The sequence below is a fragment of the Sus scrofa genome, chromosome 8, assembly GCF_000003025.6.
Source record: "Sus scrofa isolate TJ Tabasco breed Duroc chromosome 8, Sscrofa11.1, whole genome shotgun sequence".
Classification (NCBI taxonomy): domain Eukaryota; kingdom Metazoa; phylum Chordata; class Mammalia; order Artiodactyla; family Suidae; genus Sus; species Sus scrofa.
The window spans coordinates 60,706,282-60,732,330 of NC_010450.4; the positions used below are offsets into that span (position 1 = coordinate 60,706,282).

The 26,049-nt window shown below is 34.9% G+C and overlaps 1 protein-coding gene across 1 annotated transcript in view; it reads left to right on the forward strand.

Annotated features, from left to right (window-relative positions):
* The window catches only part of ADGRL3 (adhesion G protein-coupled receptor L3), an 811,898-nt gene that overhangs the window by 718,002 nt on the left and 67,847 nt on the right, over positions 1–26,049 (forward strand). The window contains 2 exon segments of the mRNA XM_021100590.1: positions 12,117–12,183; positions 13,454–13,545. Of these exon segments, the coding sequence (XP_020956249.1) occupies positions 12,117–12,183; positions 13,454–13,545 (159 nt within the window).

Sequence of the window (26,049 nt, forward strand, 5' to 3'; positions counted from 1 at the left end):
TTTTAATTTTTTCCATTATAGTTGGTTTACAGAGGTCTGTCAGTTTCTACTGTAGAGAAAAATGACCCAGTCACACATATATACATTCCTTTTCTCATGTTATCCTCCATTATAAGTGACTAGATATAGTTCCCTGTGCTACACAGCATGATCTCATTGCTTATTCACTCCAAATGCAATAGTTTGCATCTATTAACCTCAAATTCCCAGTCCATCCCACTCCCTTCCCCTCCCCCTTGGCAACCATGAGTCTCTTCTCTAAGTCCATGAGTTACTTTTCTGTGGAAAGGTACATCTGTGCCATATATTAGATTCCAGATGTAAGTGATATCATATGGTATTTGTCTTTCTCTTTCTAGCTTACTTCACTTAGTATGGGAATCTTTGTTTCTATCCAAGTTGCTCCAAATGGCTATTTTTTATGGCTGCATAGTATTCCATTGTGAATATATACCATATCTTAATCCATTCATCTGTCAATGGACATTTAGGTGGCTTCTATGTCTTGGCCATTGTGAATAGTGCTGCAATGAACATATGGGAGCTTATAACTTTTTCAAGGAAAGTTTTGTCCATATTATGCTCAAGAGTGGAATTGCTGGGTCATATGGTAGTTCTATATTTAGTTTTCTGAGGTACTCCCATACTGTTTTCCATAGGGGTTGTACAAATTTACATTTCCACCAACAGTGTAGAAGGGCTTCCTTTTCTCCACACCCTTTCCAGCATTTGCTATTTTTTGAATTATTAATGATGGCCATTCTGACAAGTGTGAGGTGGGACCACATAGTAGTTTTGATTTGAATTTCTCTCATAATTAGTGATGTTGAGCATTTTTTCATGTGCCTTTTGGCTGTCTGTATACCTTCTTTGGAGAATGTCTATTCGGGACTTTTGCTCATTTTTCTTTCTTTCTTTCTTCCTTTTTTTCTTTTTTTTTTTTTTTTTTTTTTTTTTTTGGCTTTTTTAGGGATGTATCCATGGCATATGGAGGTTCCTGGGCTATGGGTCGAATTGGAGCTATAGCTGCCAGCCCACACCACAGCCATAGCAACACGGGATCTGAGCCGTGTCTGTACTACACCTCATGGCATTGCCTGATCTTTAACCCACTGAGCAAGGCCGGGATCAAACCCGCATTCTCATAGATCCCAGTTGGGTTCGTTAACCACTGAGCCATGATGGGAATCCCTTGCCCATTTTTCAATTTGGTTGTTGGCTTTTTTGCTATTGAGTTCTAGAAGTTGTTTGTATATTTTAGAAATTAAGCCCTTGTCAGCTGCATCATTTGAAACTATTTTCTCCTATTCCATAGGTTGTCTTTTTGTTTTTTTATAGTTTCCTTTGCTATGCAAAGCTTGTCAATTTAGTTAGGTCCCACTGGTTTATTTTTTCTTTTATTTCTGTTGCCTTGGAAGACCGACCTAAGAAATATTTCTATGATTGGTGTCAGAGAATGTTTGCCTATGTTCTCTAATAGGAGTTTGATGGTGTCTTGTCTTATATTTAAGTCTTTCAGCCATTTTGAGTTTATTTTTGTGCATGGTATGAGGGTATGTTCCAATTTTGTTGATTTACATATGGCTGTCCAGTTTTCCCACATTACTTGCTGAAAAGACTGTCTTTTCTCCCATTTTATATTCTTGCCTCCTTTATCGAAGATTAATTGACCACAGGTGTCTGGGTTTATTTCTGGGTTCTCTGTTCTGTTACATTGGTCTGCATGTCTGTTTTGGTACTGGTACCGCACTGTCTTGATTACTGTGGCTTCATAATATTGTCTGAAGTCTGGGACAGTTATGCCTCCTGCTTGGTTTTTGTTCCTCAGGATTGCTTTGGCAATTGTGGGTCTTTCATGGTTCCGTATCAATTTTTGGATTTTTTGTTGTAGTTCTGTGAAAAATGTCATGGGTAATTAGATAGGGATTGCATTGAATCTGTAGATTGCTTTGGGTAGTATGGCCATTTTTAACAATATTAATTCTTCTAAACCAGGAGCATGGCATATCTTTCCATTTCTTTGAAACCCTTTTAATTTCCTTGATTAATGTTTTGTTGTTTTCAGCATATAAGTCTTTTGCCTCCTTGGTCAGGTTTATTCCTAGGTGTTTAATATTTTATGCTGTGATTTAAAAAGTTATTGAAATTTTTATATTCCTTTTCTAATATTTCATTGTTAGTATACAGAAATGCAAGCAATTTCTGAATTTTTAATCTTGTATCCTGCTACTTTGCTGAATTTTTTGATCAGTTCCAGTAGTTTTTGTGTGGAGTCCTTAGGCTTTTCTATATATAGTATCATGTTATGTGTATACAGTGACAATTTTACCTCTTCTCTTCCAATTTGGATACCTTTTATTTCTTTGTCTGATTGCTGTGGCTAGGACTGCCAATACTATGTTGAAAATTCAGTCTTTTAAAATATACACCAGTTGTTTTTTTACATTGTGTTAGGCATCCATCACCACTATCTAATATTAAAACATTTTTATCACCTTTAAAAGAAACCCATTAGCAGTCATTGTCCCTATATCATAGGATTTCACATTTCAATTACTGCATTTCTCCTCTAAGATATTAAATTGACTGATATAGTTATTTGTGATCTTATGCTACTTTAAATATAGTGCTTATGTATTTCAGTTTTACTCACTTGCAGTTCTTGAATTGCTTTTATTTTTGTTTTATGTTGTTTTTTTCTCTTCAGATATTTACAATTTTTTTCTATTACTGAACTGACAACTTGTTTACTTTATGTTTTAGTCATTTATTTTGTGAGCGATGTCATTTTCTGGATAGCAGGGATCTATCTTTCCTTAGAATCAATACTATTTAGTCTCTTGTGACTTTGTTAAAGCTTTGACCCTCATTGCTTTAATTTCCTGCACCATAACTGGAAGCTCTCATTTACTGACATTATTACTTTGTGGGAATAGAGGCTAATTTATTTCCCAGGCACTGATTTAAAACAAGCCTTAACAATAGTTCAGTTTCACCATTATGATTTTTCCCAAGACAAAGAAAAGTAAGACTGATACAGAGAAAATAAAAGCTAAATGAAAGAAGGAGAGAAAAGGATAGGAAAATTGCACTGAACCTCTATTAAGGTGGGCATAGAGCATTTAATAAGTCTCACTGGCACATTTTGAATAAATTATCCATAGAGATACCTTCAAAGTACATGGAAGAAAATGTTTACCTTCTCCCTTTGGGAATGTATCTAACCAGCTGTCCACGTAGCACTGTTTTGCCCAAAGGAAGCCAAGGTTGAAAAAGAAACATTATTCAGTCACTTGTATCTACTTGATAAGATGAAATGAACAGATCATGTTTTCATCAGGTGTTTAATCAGGATATCTTCTTAAAGAAAAATTTAAGCAATGAATTTTTATACAAGTGGGAAAGATTTCTGCCATCATATATCTTGTTCCTTATTATTAAATGACTTTGTTTTCTGGCTTCTGTTTCTATTGTTTCCTTTTATTTTATTTCAAATGGCATTTCCCAATGCCTGCTCATCATGATTGGGGTTGTTGTTTGTTTTTTGTTTTTGCCAGTGTTACCTTCTTATGAACTGCATTGAATTTTTTTATACAAACATGTAGGGTCCACAGTCTTTTTTTTTTTTTTTCCATTTATAATGATCTTTATTTTTTCTATTATAGCTGGTTTGCAGTGTTCTGTCAATTTTCAACTGTACAGCAAGTTGACCCTGTTACACATATTATGTATATATTCTTTTTTTTCCTCATCTTCAATAAACTGGAATTAGCTAGAATTCAGAGACACATCCTCACTCATTTTCTATAAATTCTTATGAAGATTAATACAATAAATTTTTACGTCTTGGGGGTCTATTTTACTTATTTGGGGAAGTTATTATTGAATTTTTATTTCTCAGTCTCAACTACTTGGATTACACCTAGAATAAAGTCATTGTATACACATTACAGTAATCCAAATAATTGACATTTCTCCCTTTTCTTTCCTCTTAATGTACTTAATGCATTTTATTCTAATAACAATGAGGTTTTATTTCTGAAACCTCAAAAATAATAATAGCTTACGTTTCTAAAAGTAGAGAATCATATCAGTATGAGATAAAATTAGAGACGGAATTGTTTTTGTAGGTTAAATAAATGTTATTTTGATATAGATAGAGGTGTTTTTCTATGAAATGTTATTAGGGCTGTTGAATTGCTTATTATGTACAAAACACATACTCACATACAAAGCATACATAATTTGATTTTGGGAAGTTGCTTAGTTTGCCATCAATTTGCAATGTTTATAAGAGAATTTCATTATTTTCTGATGTTGTTGAATGAAATCTTTGCACTGACATTCTTGAGAGAATTTACTTAGGATTACATTTAGTCACAATTATCAGACAATTAGAAAAATCAGATTAAAAGACCAATACAGCTGTTAAAAAAAAAAATCTTCTAGTGGACATTAGGTCTAAATTGCACTAACTGTGGGGCGTTTACAATTTTCTCCCTGTTTTCGTATCTTCCTTTAGCCTCTCTTACAGTGTTATTCATATGGACATTCAGTGAAGCCGTCCAATATGATGCTATCAAAAGATAAAGGCTAACATTGACTTAATAATTTAAATGGAACTGATATGGAAAGTCTGTGTTAAATACTTTGATTTTATGACCTGAAACTAATCAGTTCATGAAAAATTTAATTACTCCCATATTACCTCAAAAAATGAAAAATTTTTGAAAAATTAATTCTTTTTAAGGTGAAAAATTGCATTGGTAGTTTATAACATTTTCCCTGAAATCTAAGTTTACAGAAGAAGAGCAGTGGTTAAGTGAGGGTAGATTAGAAAAGGCCTGGAAGAAGATTCCAAGAGGAGGAGGAGGGAAGGTGCTTAAGAAGGAGTAAAGCCTGGAAAATAGCCCAGGAATTCAGATATGGGCTCAAAAATTGGCAAGGGGCTCCTGAGAAATGTGACTAGGTCATGAACATTTAAAATGGATCAGAACATCCTTGATTTCTAGAAGCATTACTGAGCTCTTAAAAATAATTGAATCAATTTTATGATCTGAAAATTACTATACATCATCTATTAAGTCCTAGATTTGTTTTCCTACCTCATTAGCTTAACAATAGCTCTAACAGGAGTAGTTTCTCCTCTGCTAGTTAAAAGCCTCCCGGTTTCTTTTTTTCCACTTTGTTCTCTAACCAGCATAATCATTTGGGTAGAAAAGTGATTATTGCTTTTTAAGATACTAGATTATAGTATTATTCAAGAAAGAACCTAGCCAGGGAACATTAAACTTCATGGTATCTGCAAGGTATCTGCATAGGTTTATTCAGGATATTTCACAGCTTCTAAGCACTTCATTCTACTCATAGAATATTATCCATTCATGCGAAGTATTTCTCTAAGCATATTTTATATGATGTAAAATATTCCTACTTGTGACATTGCATTGACACAAAGCATTTACCTTACTGAATCTATTATTGCCAGGCATGTTAGTCTGGCCTGTGGGAAATAGTGCAGGTAATGAAGGTGTATTTACCATTAACATATAGCAGGGTAACCATTCAATATGTGTGTGGGAATACTCTGTATGTTATATGTTATGTTTAGGCCAAAAGCTTGTTTTATGTTTTTGTATATCAGAGATTGAGGGCTGGTTGTGTCATCATTTCATCACCCAGGAACCCTATGATTGGGCATAAAATTATCAACATATGTAAGAAATTCGAGGAGTTCCCATTGTGGCGCAGTGGTTAACAAATCCGACTAGGAACCATGAGGTTGTAGGTTCAGTCCCTGCCCTTGCTCAGTGGGTTAATGATCCGGCATTGCCGTGAGCTGTGGTGTAGGTCACAGACGCTGCTCGGATCCTGAGTTGCTATGGCTCTGGTGTAGGCCGGCGGCTACAGCTCTGATTAGAACCCTAGCCTGGGAATCTCCATATGCCACAGGAAGCAGCCCTAGAAAAGGCAAAAAGACAAAAAAAAAAAAGAAATTTGAGCTGAGCGTAATTTTTTTGGTTAAGGTGTTCACCATATCAGAACTATATCAGAGAACATCAGGACTTGTTATTTACGAAATGTGATTGAAGTCAAAAGTAGGTCTTAAGTTCTTACTGGAACCAATAAAGTATAATCACTTTCACAACTAGAGATTACTTTATAACTTCATCTACTAGAAGGTTACCATCAGAAAGACAGACAATAGGGTTAGTAGATGCAAATATTACATTTAGAATGGATAAACAACAAGGTCTTACTGTATAGCATGGGGAACTATATCCAAGCTCCTGGGATATATTTGTATAACTAAGTTACTTTCACAGCAGAAATTGGTACAATACTGTAAATCAACTACACATTAATATAAATAAATAGTTTTTAAAAGAAAAAACAGCAAAAAAAAAAAAGACAGGTAATTACACATGCTGGTGAGGATGTGGAAAAATCAGTACCTCATATATTTTTTGTGTCACTGTAAAATGGTGCAGCTAGCTACCTTGGAAACCAGTTTGACAGAGCTTCAAAATGCTAACCATAGCTATCAAATGACTCAGCAATTCCACTCCTAGGGATGTGCCCAAGAAAAAATGAAAACACAGGCTCATTCAAAAATTTTTACATGAGTGTTCATTGCAGCATTATTTATATTAGCCAAAAAATGGAAACCCCCATATCCATCAACTGATGAGAAGCTAAACAAAATGGGATCTGTGTGATAGAATATTATTTGGAAATGAAAACTAACGAAGTATTGGTACATGCTTCAAAACGAGTATACTTTAAAACATTCTGTTAAATGAAATAATTCAGTCACAAGAGATTGTACATGTATGATCCCATTTATATGAAATGTCCGGGATACAAATCCTTAGAGACAAGAAGTAGAGACGTTACTAGGACTGGGGATGGGTAGGGAAGCCATTTCCATACCAAGGGAGTGAACTTGGTAGAGACAATGGAGAATGGCTGTAGATAGATACAGTTTTCATTCTAGTGCCATGAAAATATTCTAATGTTAGATTATAGTGATCATTTCACAACTTTTAAATCTACTAAAAGCTATTTAATTATATCCTTTAAATGAATTATTTATGGTATATAAATTATATTACTATAAAGTTTTTAAAATACTAAAATTTTTACTAACTTATCAAGAGATTGCTTTCTAATATTTATACTTGGTACATATTTCAAAAATCTGTACTTTATGTACAGCCTGTAAATTTCTCATCTACTCATTGAGAATTTATAATTATCAATAAAACTATAGCTTTCAGTAATTTTATAACTTGTATGTTTATTCTTTTTGAGAATCACAAAGCTGTCTTCAGGGACTTAAAAGTAACTTGCTAAACTATTGTAGTGTTAGGAATTGTGTGTGTGTGAATAAATATATGTATGCTTGTGCATATATATGTTTAATTATGCAATTATGTAAAATGTCTGGCATATTTAAACATTTATTATGTTAAAACTATTGTTATTACTGATATGATTATCTGATAAAAACGAAGGAATAAAAACTTTATGATTAACAATATTGTTTCAGTTATAAAATAAACTATATGAAAAGTGCCCGTAAGAGTATGATTACAATTCTTATGCTATTGCCTTCTGTTAATTTAAGCAGCCTGAAACCATGGAAATTATTCCACCATTTAGTATTAGTAAATTATCATTGACAGCACTTTTCTTACCTTTGTAGGCCACCATAAAATTTTAGTATGTATTTTGCTGAAGAAATAGTAAAATACTTATTTTAAAAAAACATATTGGGGGTTTGAAGATATATATTTGATGTATGAGATCTAGTTTTGCATCCTAAGATCAAAAACAGTCACTGAACCACAAATACTAGCTTTGAGTACCAGTGATCACACTCCATTCTTGCATCACTCTGCCAGTGTTTTTTCCAGTTCCTGTACTTGCTTGCAGAGTATTTCAAGATTAGATGCATGAGTGTGCTGTGATGAAAATGGCATCACAAAACCATTAACAGATGTATTATGCAGTAAGCTCAGAACTAGAGTTATTATCCTTGATGTATCTATCTGTCCCCTTTCCTCTTCCTTCTTTCTTGTTCTAATTCTCTTTATTCCTCTTTTTCTCTGTCAATCTTGCCAGATATATGTTGCACAAATATAGAGAGATCTGCATATGTTAGCGAGGAAAAGAAGAATATGTGTTTTACAAACTCTTATAAACAGACTGATATAATTAAACCTTGTAAATTGCATGTCTAACAGAAGCCAAAGAATATTCACTGGGTACATTTACTATTCACCAAGGATAGTTTAGCCTGTGATTTAGGGTCTTGTAGAAAATGTAGCTACAAAAATTGCTTCAAAAAGAATTTTAATGGCATCTTTGTATATGTAAATGGGAAAAATAAAAGTCAAGGTTTACATATGTGACAGGTTCTTCTTTGAATTCCAGAATATATCTGGTCTTAGGAGGTTTACCAGTCTTGATTCAGATAAGCATGTAGTGACATCAGAATGCACTTGCTCTTTTAATGCTAGGTTATCTCTTTTGTTACAGTATTGCTATATACATAATTTATAGATTAAATGTATGTGACAGAATTTCATTACAAAAAAGAATTGACATATCTTAAAAATTAAATAAGAATAGCCTATTAAAATTAATGATTTTCCAAATTAAATGATGCTTAGTAGATAAAGGCAATTTTCAGATACATCATATTTTTCAATGGCAGGTCTTTCTGGCTATTTGCAAGCTGGACTTTATTGTGCTTAGAGCAGTTAGCTCTTCCTTTGGCATTTCTCTGTCTTTAACCAGTGGTTTTGCATTGTATCCAAGTGACGCTAGACTTGAATGGCTTAGATTACAGAATACTATGAGGTGTGACATATGTGCATAGGCATGTGGAAACAGCCATATAATGGAGTCAGCCCTCAGTATCCATGGTGTGGCGTCTGTGAATACAGAAGACAGACTTGTAAGAGACTTGAGCAGGGGATTTGGGTATCCACAGGGGGTTCTGAAACCACTTCCCCATAGATACTGAGGGCTGTCTGTACTCTCCCTCACCCTAAAGCCAAGGTGAATTCTTTCAGCGTTGGCATAGGAAGCTCAGGGCACAAACCACACAAACTTTTAAGGTTGTTAATGGGAAAGAGAGGAAGTACCTAAAGTTTTGAGAAAGCGAGCATGTAGCCAAAAACAGCAGGTATGGCCAGATGGCAATTGAATTAGGAAAGGGATTCCTGCCATATTGCCTTCCAGAAGAGCGTCAGTCCCAGGAAACCCTCGTAGAGGCATGATTTACTCCGTGCATGTAGCCTCTTTCACTGTTCACTTCCTCAGGGAATTTAAATCTATCGTACCAAATAGATATTGAAGAATTCTCTTACAGAAAAGAAGATAATGACTTCTAAAATAATTTCACTTCTATATGTAGTGATCACTATGCTGAAAGCACGTTTATTTCCAAATAGAGCATTTCCTACAAGGAAACCATTTTCAAAAAAGTATAGAAGTTTTGTAAGGCTGCAATTTAATGACATTATTTTAACAACACATTTGATGAGATTATGTATTTTTTTTAATTTCCTGCTTAATCCAAGATATTCTGTAATATTCTTAAATGTGTTATTAGTATTACATCATGTTATAATTTCGGTGTCATTCTTGGACTCTGTGTATGTGTGTGTTGATCTGGGAAAATATCCATGTTTTGTCCTTTATTGTTCTTTTTTTATGGCCACACCAGGCTAGGGTTTGAATTGGAGCTATAGCTGCAAGACTACACCACGGCCATAGCAACACCAGATCCAAGCCACATCTGTGACCTGTACCACAGCTCAACGGCAATGCCAGATCTTTGACCTACTGAGTGAGGTCAGGGATCAAACCTGCATCCTCATGGATTCTAATCGGGTTCATTACCGCTGAGCCACAATGGGAACTCCTGCCCTTTATTGTTATTATCTTGAGGAAAAGTATGGTCTTTGTTGGGAACCCAAAGAAACACATGAATATTTCCCCTGCTCTGGTGTCCCCATGATACATACGCTCCTTTATTGGGGGGTAACAAATGAACCTTGGTCAGAATGAAGACAATATTCTTGTTTCAGCCTTGGAGTTCTCCGTTTTGTTTCTGCTTATTGCCAATACCACGCTCTTATTTTCCATGACCCAATTTTTTGAACAATGGCACACCAAAAAATAACATTACTCAAACAAATGAGTGGTTAATAGTTTAAGTATTGATTGCTTCCCTAATTATATTTTTAATAGAATTATGTTTATTTTGAATGAGGAGAAATTATATGTCTGTTTAAAAATATGAACTTGTATTCAGTTTCTTATTGGAGTGAAAATATTATACTTCAATTGAAATTAGATTACTATGTTTAACTTAATAGAAGAAGGCCACATTTTCTTGCTTTCAAGTTGATTTTTTTTTCAAGGAATTTAGTTACTTCTTTACTTAAAAATCTAGCTTTTAGATTCAAACTATTGCCTTTGGAATGAATAAAAAATGGGATTCTGCTGTATAGCCCAAGGAACACTTGTAATGATCACTTACAATTGATCACTTATAATGGAACATGATGAAGGATAATGTGAAAAAAAGAATTTATATATATGTATAACTGGGTCACTTTGCTGTACAGCAGAAATTGACTGAACATTGTAAATCAACTATAATAGAATTTTTTTTAATCTAGCTTTTAACCTTTTTAGAAAAAGTTTAAATTACATAAAAGAAAAAATGTAATAAACATCTCTGCCTCTATCACTCAGATGTTAAAAGTATTAGTATTTTGGCACATTGCTTTTAGTAATTATTAGAAGAAAACATAAGACTGAAACCCTTCTCTACTCCTCTCTACTCTTATATGAGAGGCAAAAACTGCTAACTTGAGTTTGGTGATTTGTTTTCCATTTCATTTAAAAAAATTACATATGTATATCTATCTGTTAAAAATATGTTCAAAAACCTAGATAGATTGTTTCTTTTTTCACTAACCTCTGTTGCTGTGTTGCTCTGATCTACCCTATTGACATGTAAAGATCTGCTTCCTCCCTCTTAACTATGTTATAGCATTTCATCACATTAGTAGGAAACATTTTATTTATTTTTTCCAGTATTGATTGACACTTATAAAGTTCCTTCTTTGTGGCTTTTCTGATATTCTGTTATTCCTGAGGTTTAAGGAACAGATACATAATAATCAGAAGTATTATTACTACAAAACAGCATATACTTCAGATTTGCTGTTTTAGACCCCTTAGCAAACCACTCTATTTTTCATTGGAGATATTTTCTTTTTAAATTATATCTCAAATATACCCAAATGGCAAATAATTCAAGATAAGATTTTTTTTAACATCAAATGTCATTTGTTCAAAATTTACATTAATCTTTCTCATAACTAGTCACTTCCATTTTGTCTTCCTGTCATCCTGAGGAATGAAAATGTAATTTCCCAGAGGCTTTAAGAATTGGGGGAGTATTAAATGTAACTGAAATTAAGTGATTAATAATTTACTTTTGAGTCATGAATCAACTTCATGGGATGCTAAGGATCATTTGCAACCCCAGAAGTGCTAGCAGTAACAATGCACTTTTTAAGACTCAGGAACTCTCAAAGGTTGGCTGCCCAACCTAATTAAACTTCAATCTTCTGATACCAAATGTATTTCTTCTTTGTAGTGAATTTCCTCAGACCTTCTTGACAGGAAAATGTCACTTTACCTGACAGCTGATAGACAAGTTACGTACCACCATAATTGGAGAGAAAAGGATAGCTTAAAGCTACTCGATTTAATGGCCATGTGTATAGCTTTTTCTTCCTTTCTTTTTCTTTTTTAAGGTTTCTATGACAGACACAAAAGGCCTCAGCAAATAGGCCCAGTGCCATTTTTCCCTGCTTCCTCTCGGGGTAATTATCTTACTCTATCAATAGTGCTGTCAGAAATTGGGCACATAATTCAGCATTTAAATGAACAAGCACTGTAATATTTCCTGTCTCCCAGTGGAATGCTTTGCAGCTCACATTCTTCTCTGTCACCCGTTCACTCTTGATGTATGTCCCATGTCCAGTACTTGAAGGCCTTCTCTCCCTTGTGTTTCATTGCAGATGTTGGCTCCGACTTGACACCTACTTCATTTGGAGTTTTATAGGACCAGCGACCTTGATAATTATGGTAAGAATGCCTAATTAACTATGTGTTTCCCAGGTCAGGAAATAAAACTTTCACTACCCCTGTGCTGACTATCTTAGGTTTACACAGATTAATTTGGGGAAAGCATGTACTTATTTGACCCTATGTAAGTCAAGCAATTAGACACTCATTATAGTCTACTTTTATATTGTAAAATACTTAATCAAAACCCTTGGGAGAAAACATGGGCATTTGCAAGAATTTATGCAGTCTGTTTCCTCCTCAGGAGCCCCATCAGCATAATCCATTGGGTTTTATAGGTTTTGAACTGTGATGATTTTTTTTGGCAAGCATGCATTTCCTTTCTTTTTCATTTGGGTAATTTGAATTATGAGTGGAATCAGAAATTGGAAATGTGGTAACTTATCTTCCTTTTCCTTCCAGTTTTGTTTTTCTATAAATCTCTAAAATTTTAAAATTTAAGATTTCACTTGAGAATGGCACAAAGTGAATATTCTGAAATCATACTTCCTTTTTTATTTTTCAATGCGTAATATCTTGATTTCAAATTTGAATTATTTATCCAAATTTAGATACTATTGTTGGTATCATTATTTATGTTCTTCTCATTTTAAAATATAGCATTATTCCAAGTTCTGGAATATATAAACAAAGCAGGTGACAAGGGCAGTTCAACATGAGGCTTTCTATGGTTTACGTATATGTGATATATGGGATTTACACTGGAGCTTCTGTTTTGTTTTGTTTAAAGACATATGCTCTCTCTGGATGCAGTGACATAACCATGTTGCTGGGGCTTCCTTCTACTTTAATCCCAGTTTTGGTAATATCAAAATTTAACCAGCATTTTATAGTCCTTTTGAACTAGCTGTTCAAAAATAAAATGATTTTTCTATTCATGTCTTTATAGTGTAGCATTTGAACCCTAAATTAGAGGCCATGGTTAGAAGGTAGATACAAGAACACACCTGGAATAATTATTATCTTTTTTAAAAACATGTACTTGACTTCGCATGGTTTTACAGTTTCTGCAGCATCATTCCAACTGCTGCTGATTTTGTATCTGTGTGCATTTGGTGTAACAGTGCTTTGTAACTCATTGGTATCCCAAGTCCTCAGGCTGACCTCTTGCCTTTATTAAAATACAAGGCAATCATCTATAATCCAATTCCTTTATAAGTGTAGGAAAGCTAATTTCCCAGAACAACTCGCCTGTCACAGAGAGTAGACTTACTTTTTTTTTTTTTTTCTAATCCAGTTATGCTACATAACAGTACCTTTTACATTCCAGCTTAATGTAATCTTCCTTGGGATTGCTTTGTATAAAATGTTTCATCACACTGCCATTCTGAAACCTGAATCTGGCTGCCTTGATAATATCAAGTAAGTGATTTTTCTTTTTCTTTTCTTTAGTCTGCCTTACTTTGATACACTGAACTACACTAAGTTATCCCTACCTTTAATGTATTGAAATCTGAAGACAAAACGATGAAGATCAATGTGCTATCTTTGCTGATTAAGATCATTTATTGACTCCTGAGGTGACTTGATCTACCTGAACATAAATATAGTGAAGCTCTGTATTCAGAGAAACTTTTTTCCCCTAAATTCTAATTTACAACATGATAAGTTTTTTTTTTTTTTTTTTTTTTTTTTTTAATATACAGTCATTTATTTTGTCTGGGAATAAAATACAAAGTTGGAGTTCCCGTCGTGGTGCAGTGGTTAACGAATCCAACTAGGAACCATGAGGTTGCAGGTTCGGTCCCTGCCCTTGCTCAGTGGGTTAACGATCCAGCGTTGCCGTGAGCTGTGGTGTAGGTTGCAGACGCGGCTCGGATCCCGTGTTGCTGTGGCTCTGGCGTAGGCCAGTGGCTGCAGCTCCGATTGGACCCCTAGCCTGGGAACCTCCATATGCCTCAGGAGCGGCCCAAAGAAATAGCAAAAAGACAAAAAAAAAAAAAAAAAAAAAAATACAAAGTTGCGGTGTCTAGGTAGACTGTTTCTTCTTAGAGCAGTAACCACATCAGTACTCAACACTCCAAATTCCCCTTCACAGCAATGTGAAGAGAGTGAAAAGCTGGCACCTGCAAGTACCAGAAGGAGGCTGTTTATACCACAGGAGAGGAGCCCCCCAAATTATGAATCTGGGTGTTTGTAGAGGAGCTGGCCCTCCTCAACTCCTGAGAGAGAAAGAGAATTCTCAGCTCCCTAATGTAAAATCCTATGCTGCACAGGTATATGGCTCCAGGTCTGACCCCCTTTGAAATGTTAACATTTGAATCTTGGGAAGTATATCTATCCAGAAAATTCTCATTATGTATTCAATCATCTTTTAACTCCCAAGATTTGTCCTTTAACCCAAGTTCTACTTTTCTATGCTCAAAAACCTGAGCCATACAGAGATATGAGATCCAAATTCCTTTCCTCAATAGTTAGTACTTCCTTTACATATACACAAAGAAGCCAATTTACATTTTTTGAAAAGAAAAATAGTTCTCCAGGATTACCAAGAAAACGTATCTTCTTCCCTTCAAGGCTGTGGCATTTGAGAAAGAGTAATCTGAAGATATATTTTAGTTGTTAATATAGATTCTGTATTAAGTTGCATTTGTATATGACTTGCCTATGCTATGTTTTAACTTGGTTAAATGTCTTTATTGAAATGAATTCACTTTCAGAAGTTTCATGAGGTCACCTGTAACTTTTGTGTGCTACTGACATTCTCCTTAAACTACCTCAGATAGCAGCTATGTCACCCATTTTTCATCTCCCATTTGGTGCCTAGTGTAGTTCTTTGCTCAGAGTAGGCCCTCTATGAATGTTCACAGGATAAAGTAATACATTAAAGATTGGGGTGACAAAAGTGTATGGACATTAAGTACTTAATTTTGTTTAAGCGATCATCTGTCTACATCAGTTGAAAAGATAGCTAAGGATTTCGAAAGAATGATAATATAATGGAGCAAACTAGGAGCTATCTACTATCAATAAATAGTCTTGTAGTTTTAATATTACCTAGTTGAGATAATAGCTGTTATATTGTTGAATTATATACAAACTAGACTGCCCTTCTAAAATTTAGTATTAGTTCCTTGGACTGTTTGTTCCTGATGAAATTGAATTTGGATAACTTAAATAGGCGCATAAAATGTAATTTATTTATCTTATCATACTTCTATTCACTTCAGTGTAAATTACCTCTTTGTATCTATTATTATGTAGTATAAAACAAAGTGTATGTTTTATTATCATTTTTGTTATGTTTTTAAAGTATGGTCAATAAATGAAACTTTAGTATTAAGTAAAAGCTTTTACCAGATTAAAAATTCTAAAAAGGTCTTGTATGTAGTACAGTCACATATTTTAAAAGATAGATTTGTTTTCTCATTATTCCCATATACTTCTTTAGGTGATATGGGTTGAATCTCTGTGATATTACTATTTAGAAAAACAAAAACACAAAAGCCAATAATGTTTAATGATATTGATGGCATCAAACTTTAGCAAATGAAGCAAAATAAAGTCTTATGAAACTATCTCAATTTGAAATCTGTTTACTGTTTATAACCTTTGGAGAGTTTATTTAATCTTACTGAACCTTCCTGTCCTCTTTAAAATGGGTATAATAATGAAACATACCCTGCCATCAAATTAGCAGAGGAATGTAATCAGACTTTGATGATGCTTTTTAAGGATAAGTCAATAAGGTGCAAGGAGAGAAATCAGATAGGTGTTAGAAAGAACATAGAGGGTGGTTTTAAGAGGGAAGAAATGTGAATATGGATATGCTGATGGGAAAGAACCAGTAAAAGAGTGATTAGAAATAGAAGAAAAGAAGTCAGTGTTATTGCCATGACCTGAGGAACCATAGGGAATGAGGTCCAAATTGTGGAAGAGCAAGGACACTCTTCTTCTGAGATAACAGAAGCCAGGCAGGAGCATCCTTTACTGCTCAGCCTGGATAAAATAAATAATAGGTGTGATGTAGCTAAGTTGGTAGAGTCAAAGTAGAGCAGTAAATCTGCAGTATATGGGGTCATGTGGGAGAGATACAATAAGCAACAATCTCAAGAAAATGGTTCTTAGAACTTTCCAGAATCTGAAGGACATTTTATTTCACTTAAAATATGTCAATGTTAACCACTTAATAATTGCTTCTAAAATATCACCAAGGCATAATTGACAAGGAAAGAAAAATTTAAGAAAGGTTTAAGTGAAACAATAGCTAGCATCCTTTTTACTTTTAACAAAAATAAGGATCTATATAATATGTATTTTTAAGAATTTAAGAATTGTTCTTGTTTTCTTTTTTTCTTTTTTGTATTTTTATAAAGTGATGAGTAAGACAGGCCACCTTGCTCTGTTTATTGAAAAAATAGCCTCACCACATAAGGCCTTTTGGAAGCCAGTGTCTTTCTAAAACCATCATTCATTAATTTATCAAATATTTATTACTTTTATTGTATACATGTATAAATATCTTCTGGAGTTCCCGTTGTCGTGGCGCAGTGGTTAACAAATCCGACTAGGAACCAAGAGGTTGCAGGTTCAGTTCCTGCCCTTGCTCAGTGGGTTAACGATCCGGCGTTGCCGTGAGCTGTGGTGTAGGTTGCAGAGGCAGCTCGGATCCCGTGCTGCTGTGGCTCTGGCATAGGCCGGCAGCTACAGCTCCGATTGGACCCCTAGCCTGGGAACCTCCATATGCCCTGGGAGCGGCTCAAGAAATAGCAAAAAGACAAAAAAAAAAAAAAAAAAAAAATCTTCTTTGCCTAAATGTGTTTGCTTCTCCCCGTCTGTACCACCCCCGCTTTCTTTTAAGCATGAACTTTGGCAGAGCTGTTACATGGGTCTCCTGACATTTTTCCCATCATTTTCCCATACTGATTCTTGCCCCTGCCTTCATCAGCTGGAGTGATCTCTTGAAAAGTTTAAATCTGATCCTGTAACTCTCTTGGGTAAAGCTTATCTGCGGTTTCCTATTAAGCTTACACTGAAGTCCAGACTCCTTACCATGCCCCAGCCAGCCTTCCTGATCCAGGTGCCTCATTCTAAGCCAGGTATCCCTCTGGGCATTCTAGATGGGCTCACTTTTGCTTCAGATGATATCTGCTCTTTTGCCTCAGACTTTCTTTTCCCCTACACCATGTGTGGCTGACTCTAATTTACCCTAATTAATTTAATGATTATTTTTAAAATAATTATATTTTAGTTCCAAATTTACTTTACAGTCATCATAATAAACACATTTTCTTGTTACTATAGAACATTCATTTGGCCAGCTCATTACTGTATTAATGATATACTCTGGGGAAAAATTACTAATAGGGTAAATTACTATAGTTAATGTAATTACAGAGGAAATGAGGTATTCCAAATCTTGGATTTAACTGAAAAGGTAATAACTAAATAATGCCTTTTTATTTCCTGTTTTCTTACTTGTCCTTTATCTTCTTTGCATCAAAATAGGTAATTATATTTGGGGAGAAAAGAAGTAATTCCAGTCATTTGACTTTCTGACTGAGTTTTAGACAAGTTGAAATTGGAGCTTACAGTAATAGTAGCAAAAATCTAACCTAATTTTTAAAATGTATATGTAAATATAAATAAAAATTATTGAATTGTTGCAAAACAGAATTAACTTATGGTATGGCTAAAGTATCATGACAAGTAAAACTAATTCTTGAGCATTTAGACCACTTTTGACATTTACCTTCAAAATAAAAATTGATCATTGCAGTAGCTATCAACTTATTTTGTTGGTGAAAAAGATTTAGCAGTATCACAAGTACTTAGAAAAATGAAAAAAGAAACAAAGAAGCTTTTAGGGCTAAGAAAGAAAATGGGTGCCCATAGGGAGAGACAAAATCTACTAGGCTTCTCTCTCCTGTTCTGGTCCTTTGTCTTTTCCCAGGACAAACTTCTGGATCCAGACCTCTGATTTTGACTTAGTCATGTTTCCCCCTTTCTGGTAGTTCCCCTTAAGGAACCCATGAGGGATGGGTTGGCAAACAGTCTCAGATGGTTTAAAGAAACACCTTTCGTCTTCCTTATCCCCTGAGCTCAAGTTGCTAAAGGAAGGCATGTGCTACAGGGGAGCAAGGACTATTATACACAGTTTCAGTCTGACTTCCAGTTCAGTTCTGTAATGGGTATGTGACCCTGCAAGTTACAGCATGGCACTCAGTCTCCACATCTCCTCTGGATTGGGAATGACTGATTCTATTTTGTGGAGTTTCACAATAATTAAATATAATCATATGTAAAGTATATAGCATGTGATTTAGTGCCCATACAGGATGGTTTGATTATTTTTAACCACTCTATGCAGAAATAGACTGCTGCCTTTGGTTCTTTGTGTTTCCCTAGTGAAATTTATTCAACCTCGTATCAAAACCCCATTAGAATTTGCCTGGCTTTGTTTACCACATGGTGTCATCAAGAACTTCCTTGATATGATCCTTATTTTTTTTAAGCCAAAAGTGTCCTGTTATGATGCAGTTGGCTCCGTTTGATTAATAAATAGGAAGTTCTGTAGTTAGTTCTAAGAAAAAAAAAAAAAGAAAAAAAAAGTGTCTCAGTCAACTTGGATACCTGCCATACATAGGAAATCTAAGAAGGCTTCTAAATAGTTCAGGAATGAACAGAAAAATGTTTTGCCTTCCTAGTATTCATAGTAAATTATTTGTTCCTTAAGGAGGTAACTTTTACTTTGGACTGTGTTTATAGATATTGGTAGAAACAGTTAAGTCAGAATTACATTTAGCTTGCCTAGTAAGTACATTAGTACTTGATGAAGTTAAGTGTGGTAAGGGTTTTTTTTTTTTTTTTAACAGTCATACCTGTGGTATATGGTGGAAGTTCCCAGACTAGGAGTCAAAACATAGCTGTAGCTGCCAGCCTACACCACAGCCATGGCATGCTATGAGTGGACATCTGTGACTTAACACTGCAGATTGGGGCAACCCCAGATCCTTAACCCACTGGGTGAGGCCAGGGATTGAACCTGCATCCTCACAGAAACAACAGCAGGTCCTAATCCCACAGAGCCGCAATGGGAACTCCCAGAGTTTTAAAATATTGTAAGCAGAAAAGCAGAATGATATGATCCTGAAAAATGCAACAATATCACAAAAATATTCCAATGCTTTAGTTTTTCTTTATATTAATATATTAAGATGGAATTATATATATATATGTATTGATGTATATAGTCTGCTTTTCAACATGGTATAATTTTTTTACTGTTGTCAGAGCAATATCTTAAGAAGAGTTTGATCCTTTTTCTGAACAGTAAATCAAGTTCTGAATTATATTTAGTAGAAATATTCATCTACTTCAATGTTTTCTGGATGAGTTTTGAGGAAAATACTTTTAGTACTTGCTCATTCTTCTTAAAATATTAGCTAGTGATGTAAAAAGGTTGAAATATTATTTTGGGTTTTTAAAAAAGGAAGGTCAGTGTAGTCTGTAGAGTCTATGTAGATTAAAAAAAAGGTATATCTCCACTTTGTTGGCTTTATTCATTGTTTACCTTCCAGCATCAAAATACTAAATTTAAATGAAAACTTAACAGATTTCTAATTATTTTATTTTTATTTACTTTTATTATTTTTTATTACTCAAATGAATTTATCACATCTGTAGTTGTATAATGATCATAACAATCTGATTTCACAGGATTTCCATCCCACAGCCCAGACACATCCCCCCACCCCCAAACTGTCTCCTCCGGAGACCATAAGTTTTTCAATGTCTGTGAGTCAGCATCTGTTCTGCAGAGAAGTTCCGTCTGTCCTTTTTTCAGATTCCATATGTCAGTGAAAGCATTTGATGTTGGTGTCTCATTGTATGGCTGACTTCACTTAGCATGATAGTTTCTAGGTCCATCCATGTTGGAAAAAATGCTGGTATTTCGTTCTTTTTGATGGCTGAGTAATATTCCATTGTGTATATGTACCACATCTTCTTGATCCACTCCTCCGTCGATGGACATTTAGGTTGTTGCCATGTGTTGGCTATTGTAAATAGTGCTGCAATGAAATTCACTAGAAGCAGCTAACAGCAGAATACAGGAGGCAGAAGAACAAATAAGCGAGGTGGAGGACAGATTAGTGGAAATTACGGATGCAGAACAGAAAAGAGAAACAAGATTGAAAACAAATGAAGAGAGTCTCAGAGAACTATGGGACAACGTGAAACACACCAACATCCATATTATAGGGTGCCAGAAGGAGAAGAGAGAGAGAAGGAGATAGAAAAAATATTCCAAGAGAGAATAGCCAAAAACTTCCCTAACATGGGAAAGGAATCACTTACTCGAATCCAGGAAACACAACAAGTACCATATAAAATAAACCCAAGGAGGAACACCCCGAGACACATACTAATCAAACTGACCAAAATTAAAGACAAAGAGAAAATCTTGAAAGCAGCTAGGGAGAAGAAACAAATAACATACAAGGGAACCCCGATAAGGTTATCGGCAGATTTTTCAACAGAAACTCTGCAGGCCAGAAGGGAGTGGCATGATATACTCAACGTGATGAAAGGAAAAAACCTCCAACCAAGATTGCTCTACCCAGCAAGGCTCTCCTTCAGATTTGAAAGAGAAATCAAAACCTTCTCAGATAAGCAAAAGCTGAGAGAATTCAGCAACACTAAACCAGCCTTACAACAAATACTAAAGTGTAGTCAGAAAAGAACAAGAGAAGAAGGAAAGGAAAAAGAGCAGCAAAAGCAAATCCAAAGTAATTAATAAAATGGCAATAAGAACATACATATCAATAATTACCTTAAATGTTAATGGACTAAATGCCCCAACCAAAAGGCACAGACTGGCTGAATGGATACAAAAACAAGACCCATATATATGCTGTCTTCAAGAGACCCTCTTCACTTCTAGGGACACATACAAATTGAAAGTGAGAGGATGGAAGAAAATATTTCATGCAAACGGGGATCAAAAGAAAGTTGGAGTAGCAATACTCATATCAGACAAAATAGACTTTAAAATGAAGAATATTTTAAGGGACAAAGAAGGACATTACATAATGATAAAAGGATCAATCCAAGAAGATGATATAACAATTTTAAATATCTACTCACCCAACACAGGTTCACCACCGTATATAAGGCAACTGCTAACAACCTTAAAAGGAGAAATCGACAATAACAAAATAATAGTGGAGGACTTATAACACCCCACTTACAGCAATGACAGATCAACCAGACTGATAATCAATAAGGAAACACAGGCCCTGAATGAAGCATTAAACCAGATGGACTTAATAGATATTTATAGGACATTTCATCCAAAAGCAACAGAATACACATTCTTTTAAAGTGCACATGGAAACATTCTCTAAGATTGATCATATCCTGGGCTACAGATCCAACCTCAGTAACTTTAAGAAAATTGAAATCATATTAAGCATCTTTTTCGACCACAACGCTATATGACTGGAAATCAACAATAAGAAAAAACTGCAAAATACACAAACACTTGGATACTAAACAACATGCTCCTAAACAACCAATGGATCACTGAAGAAATCAAAGAGGAAATTAAAAAATACCTAGCAGCAAATGACAACGAAGCTACGACACTCCAAAACCTATGGGATGCAGCAAAAGCTGTTCTAAGAGGAAAGTTTATAGGAATACAAGCCCTCCTCACGAAACAAGTAAAAGGTCAAATAAACAAGCTAACTTTACATCTAAAGCAGCTTGAGAGAGAGAACAGACAAGACCTAAAGTTAGTAGAAGGAAAGAAATCATAAAGATCAGAGCAGAAATCAATGAAATAGAAACAAAGAAAACCATAGAAAAGATCAATGAAACGAAAAGCTGGTTCTTTGAAAAGGTCAACAAAATTGATAAACCCCTAGCCAGACTTATCAAGCAAAAAAGAGAGAGGACTCAAATCAATAAAATTAGAAATGAAAAAGGAGAAGTAACAATGGACATCACAGAAATACAAAGGAACATAAGAGACTACTATAAGCAACTATATGCCAATAAAATGGAAAACCTAGAAGGGAAGGACAAATTCTTAGAAAAGTACGATCTTCCAAACTAAACCAAGATGAAATAGAAAAGATGAATGGACCCATCATGAGAACTGAAATTGAAACTGTGATTAAAAAACTTCCAACAAAGAAAAGTCCAGGACCAGATGGCTTCACAGGCGAATTCTATCAAACATTTAGAGAAGAGCTAACACCTCTCCTTCTGAAACTTGGGATACTCCCAAACTCATTCTATGACGCCACCATCATCCTGGTACCAAAACCAGACAAAGATTTCACAAAAAAAGAAAACTACAGGCCAATTTCACTGATTGACTTAGATGCCAAAATCCTCAACAAAATACTAGCAAACCACATCCAACAATACATTAAAAGAATTGTACATCATGATCAAGTGGGATTTATCCCAGGGATGCAAGGGTTCTTCAATATCTGCAAATCCATCAGTGTGATATACCACATTAACAAACTGAAGAATAAAAACCATATGATCCTCTCAATAGACATGGAAAAAGCCTTTGACAATATCCAACGCCCATTTCTGATAAAAACCCTTCAGAAAGTGGGCATAACGGGAACCTACCTCAACATAATTATTTTAAATATTTAGAGATGTCATATTTATAACTGTCACCTCTTGTAAAAGGGTTTCTAGACCAACATGCTGTGCTGAAGATGTGCTTTACCAGAACTTTTTTTTTTTTTTATCAAATATACTTTTCAAAAACCCACACACACTAGAAATACTTCAGTTCTTACAAGAATCGGATCTAATAGTTGGTTTATTTTATTCATCATGATAAGGTAAAGCAATTTTAAAGAAGTATCTGAAAGGAATATTATTTGTCTGTTATCTCATTTACCCCACTCTTTCTCCATTTCCTTGTTCTGCTGTTAAACATTACTGGAAATGTCCAGTAGCATTATCATAAATGATCCAAGTGCATTTGAAGAGTAATACAATCTAAACATTGTTTGGAGCTCTGTATATGATTATGACACCACGAGATTTACTTCAACAAACCTCCCTTAGGTACTAGTTAGTCTTTTTTCTGCTTAACTTCATTTCAACATTTAAAAGTATTTTGCAATCACTTCTTTGGAAAATGAATTTTAGCCATTGGAAAATGAATTTTGGTTCACAAAGCTGTACATGTGACCAGTGTTGTTGCCAGTCTCATTGTATCATGCATTTTAGGCAGTAGTTTTAAGTTTTCTGGAATAGTAAAAGTGTTAGTTTCTGTTTTTAGACTTTTTCTTTAAAATGCAATCATATCCCCATGTGATCTTTTTAGGAAGCATGTGTTTTATGCATCACTGTATATGGCATACCTTATACTCTAGAGCTGACGTTTGAGAGAAAAACAGTTTGAAGGATGGCTGTCTCAGGCACACTGGAACTCTAAAGCATTTTACCTTGAGATCAAATAATTATTTCACTTTTCCCCCAAATAATTAAGTTTATATCAGAATTTAGGGGATTCAATTGCAACCTAGGGACAAGAAAGCCTGAAGGACTTCCTAAGGGAAAAATAATTCTTCTTTATGATAAAAACATAGAAATTAGAAGCTCCTATGTGCTTTTTATGTGGCTTAGATTTTATTTGTATCCTTTGTGAAATGTGCAGTCAGACTTTGGGAAATCTTGGTAATCAGAATTGTTTTATGAAACCAACATTTCTGAAGTAATTGTACATAAAACAGCAGCATTAATCTAAAATAAGTAGTAAGAATAAAGTCGTAGTTTTTCCCCAAAAAGACTTAAGAATAGACATTCATTCGCTTGAACTTTCTTGAGTGGAAGAAATCTGAGAATAATTGTAACTAAATAATATTTGTATTCCTTATTATTCAAACATTTTATTTAATTTTTAATGTATAAACCTTGATTTGCTTTTTGTCCCTTAATTATTCATTAGTTTATTCAGTAAATGAGAATGCTAAAATTTTGGATATGTTTTAGAGATAGAACTTACAGAATTGCCAATACATGTTATATAGATTATAAGAGGAAGCAATGGATGGTGATTCCAAGCTTTTTGGCTTAGGGTAGTGAAATATGGCTCTATAGAGACAATACATAGGGATAGTCAGGAGGTTGTAGGAAGGGTGGCTAGCAGCATAACATTGAAAGACTTATTAAACATCACAGCGTAGATGTTGAATAGGGAGCTGGAGTAAAGAAAACTGGAGATTTAAATTTGGAGTTATCAGTATGTAGATTTTATCTTTGTATTTAGTGTTTTCCAGGTTTTATTTGTTTTCACTATTGATTTTGTTTTAGATGTCTTTATTACTTTCTATAATGGTAGATGATCCTGATTTTTAATTTATCACAGGGATATATTTACCTTTAAAAGATTAAGCCAAGTGAGATGATTTGGAAAAAAAAAAAAAAAGCAATAATGTAAAAGTACTATGCAGATATGGCAAAAAACTGAAATAGTGATCTTGCAGCCAGACTGGTTTCTGTCACTAGTCATTCTATGTTTGTGTTAAGGATAGCCCTACCATGAGTATTAAATGCTGACCATTATAGTGGCCAAATCGTCATAAAACTAATGATTTACAGAACATAAAATCTAGGGGTAGGTGGTTCCATATTTGATTTAATAGCTCAGTGATGTTAGTAAGGACTTAAGCTCTTTCCATCTTTCATCATTCTCAGCATGTTGACTATTGCCTTTCACAGTGTCCTTGTGGACTGAAGGTGGCTCCATCAGCTCCCACCATCATATCTTTCAGCAATTGTGTCCAAAAGCAAAAAAAAGAAGAGAAAAAGGGCACTCTCCTCTGCAGCCTTTTCCTATGGCTTTTAAGTTCAGGGTAGCAGACGTTTCCCTAAGCCACTTGGCATCATAGGTCCATATCACATGACTACCTCTTAGTGCAAGGGGACTCGGAAAGCAGGCATTTGGGAGAGGGGACTGGCTCAGATCCCTGTGAATGGGACAGACTGGTTAAAGCACTTGCAGAGCTCAGGGCAAGAGTACAAAGTGATAAGTAAAACATCTCCTAACCTCTACTCTGACAGATACACCTTGGAAACCACCTGGAAAACCAGGGTTGAATATAGAATCCTCCATCTCCTTAGAGTTCCATGTCAGGATACATGGCCATTCACTCACTACCCATCTTCCTTCTCTCCTATCCCCCACTTCCATCTCACACTATGGGGAGCCTCAAACATAGGCATGGGGACAATTCAGCCAGCACATCCAGTTGTGTCTATCGCTCCTACGAAGAGCCACTCCTTGGCCAACCCTCAAATCTACTGGCTACAATGTTGGGAAAATGGGTCAGAGTAGATTTTATTTTAAACCTGGGAGATTGGGTAAATTAAAGGGATTGATGATAGACACATAAAAGAAGAGAACTAGGGATTGACACCCTGGGTCACTCTAACTTTTGAGATTTTGGAGATGCAGAGTCTACAAATTAGATTTAAAAAGAGCGGCCAGTGACATATGAAGAGAGTTAGAGATCTGGAAACTAGGCAGATTAAGCATTTCAATAAAGAGGAGGACTTAGAGTTGGCTACTGGATTTAAAAGCATAGAGGTTCTTGTGTCTTTGACAAAAACATTTGATTAAAGCCTCATTAAAGTGTGTTGAAGGCAGAATAGAAAGAAGTTAAACACCACATGTAAAGACAACTCTTTTCAGATCTTTTTCTGTAAATAAGAGCTAAGAAATAGAGGAGCTGGAGAGAATTTGGGGTCAAGGGCATTTTTTTGTTTCGTTGATTGGTTAGTTTTTAGGCATGATAGAGATTACAGTCTCTGCCTTTTAATCTGGTATGAATGGACAATCAATGGATGCAAGGAAGAGAAGGGGAAATTGTGTAGTTTCTGAAT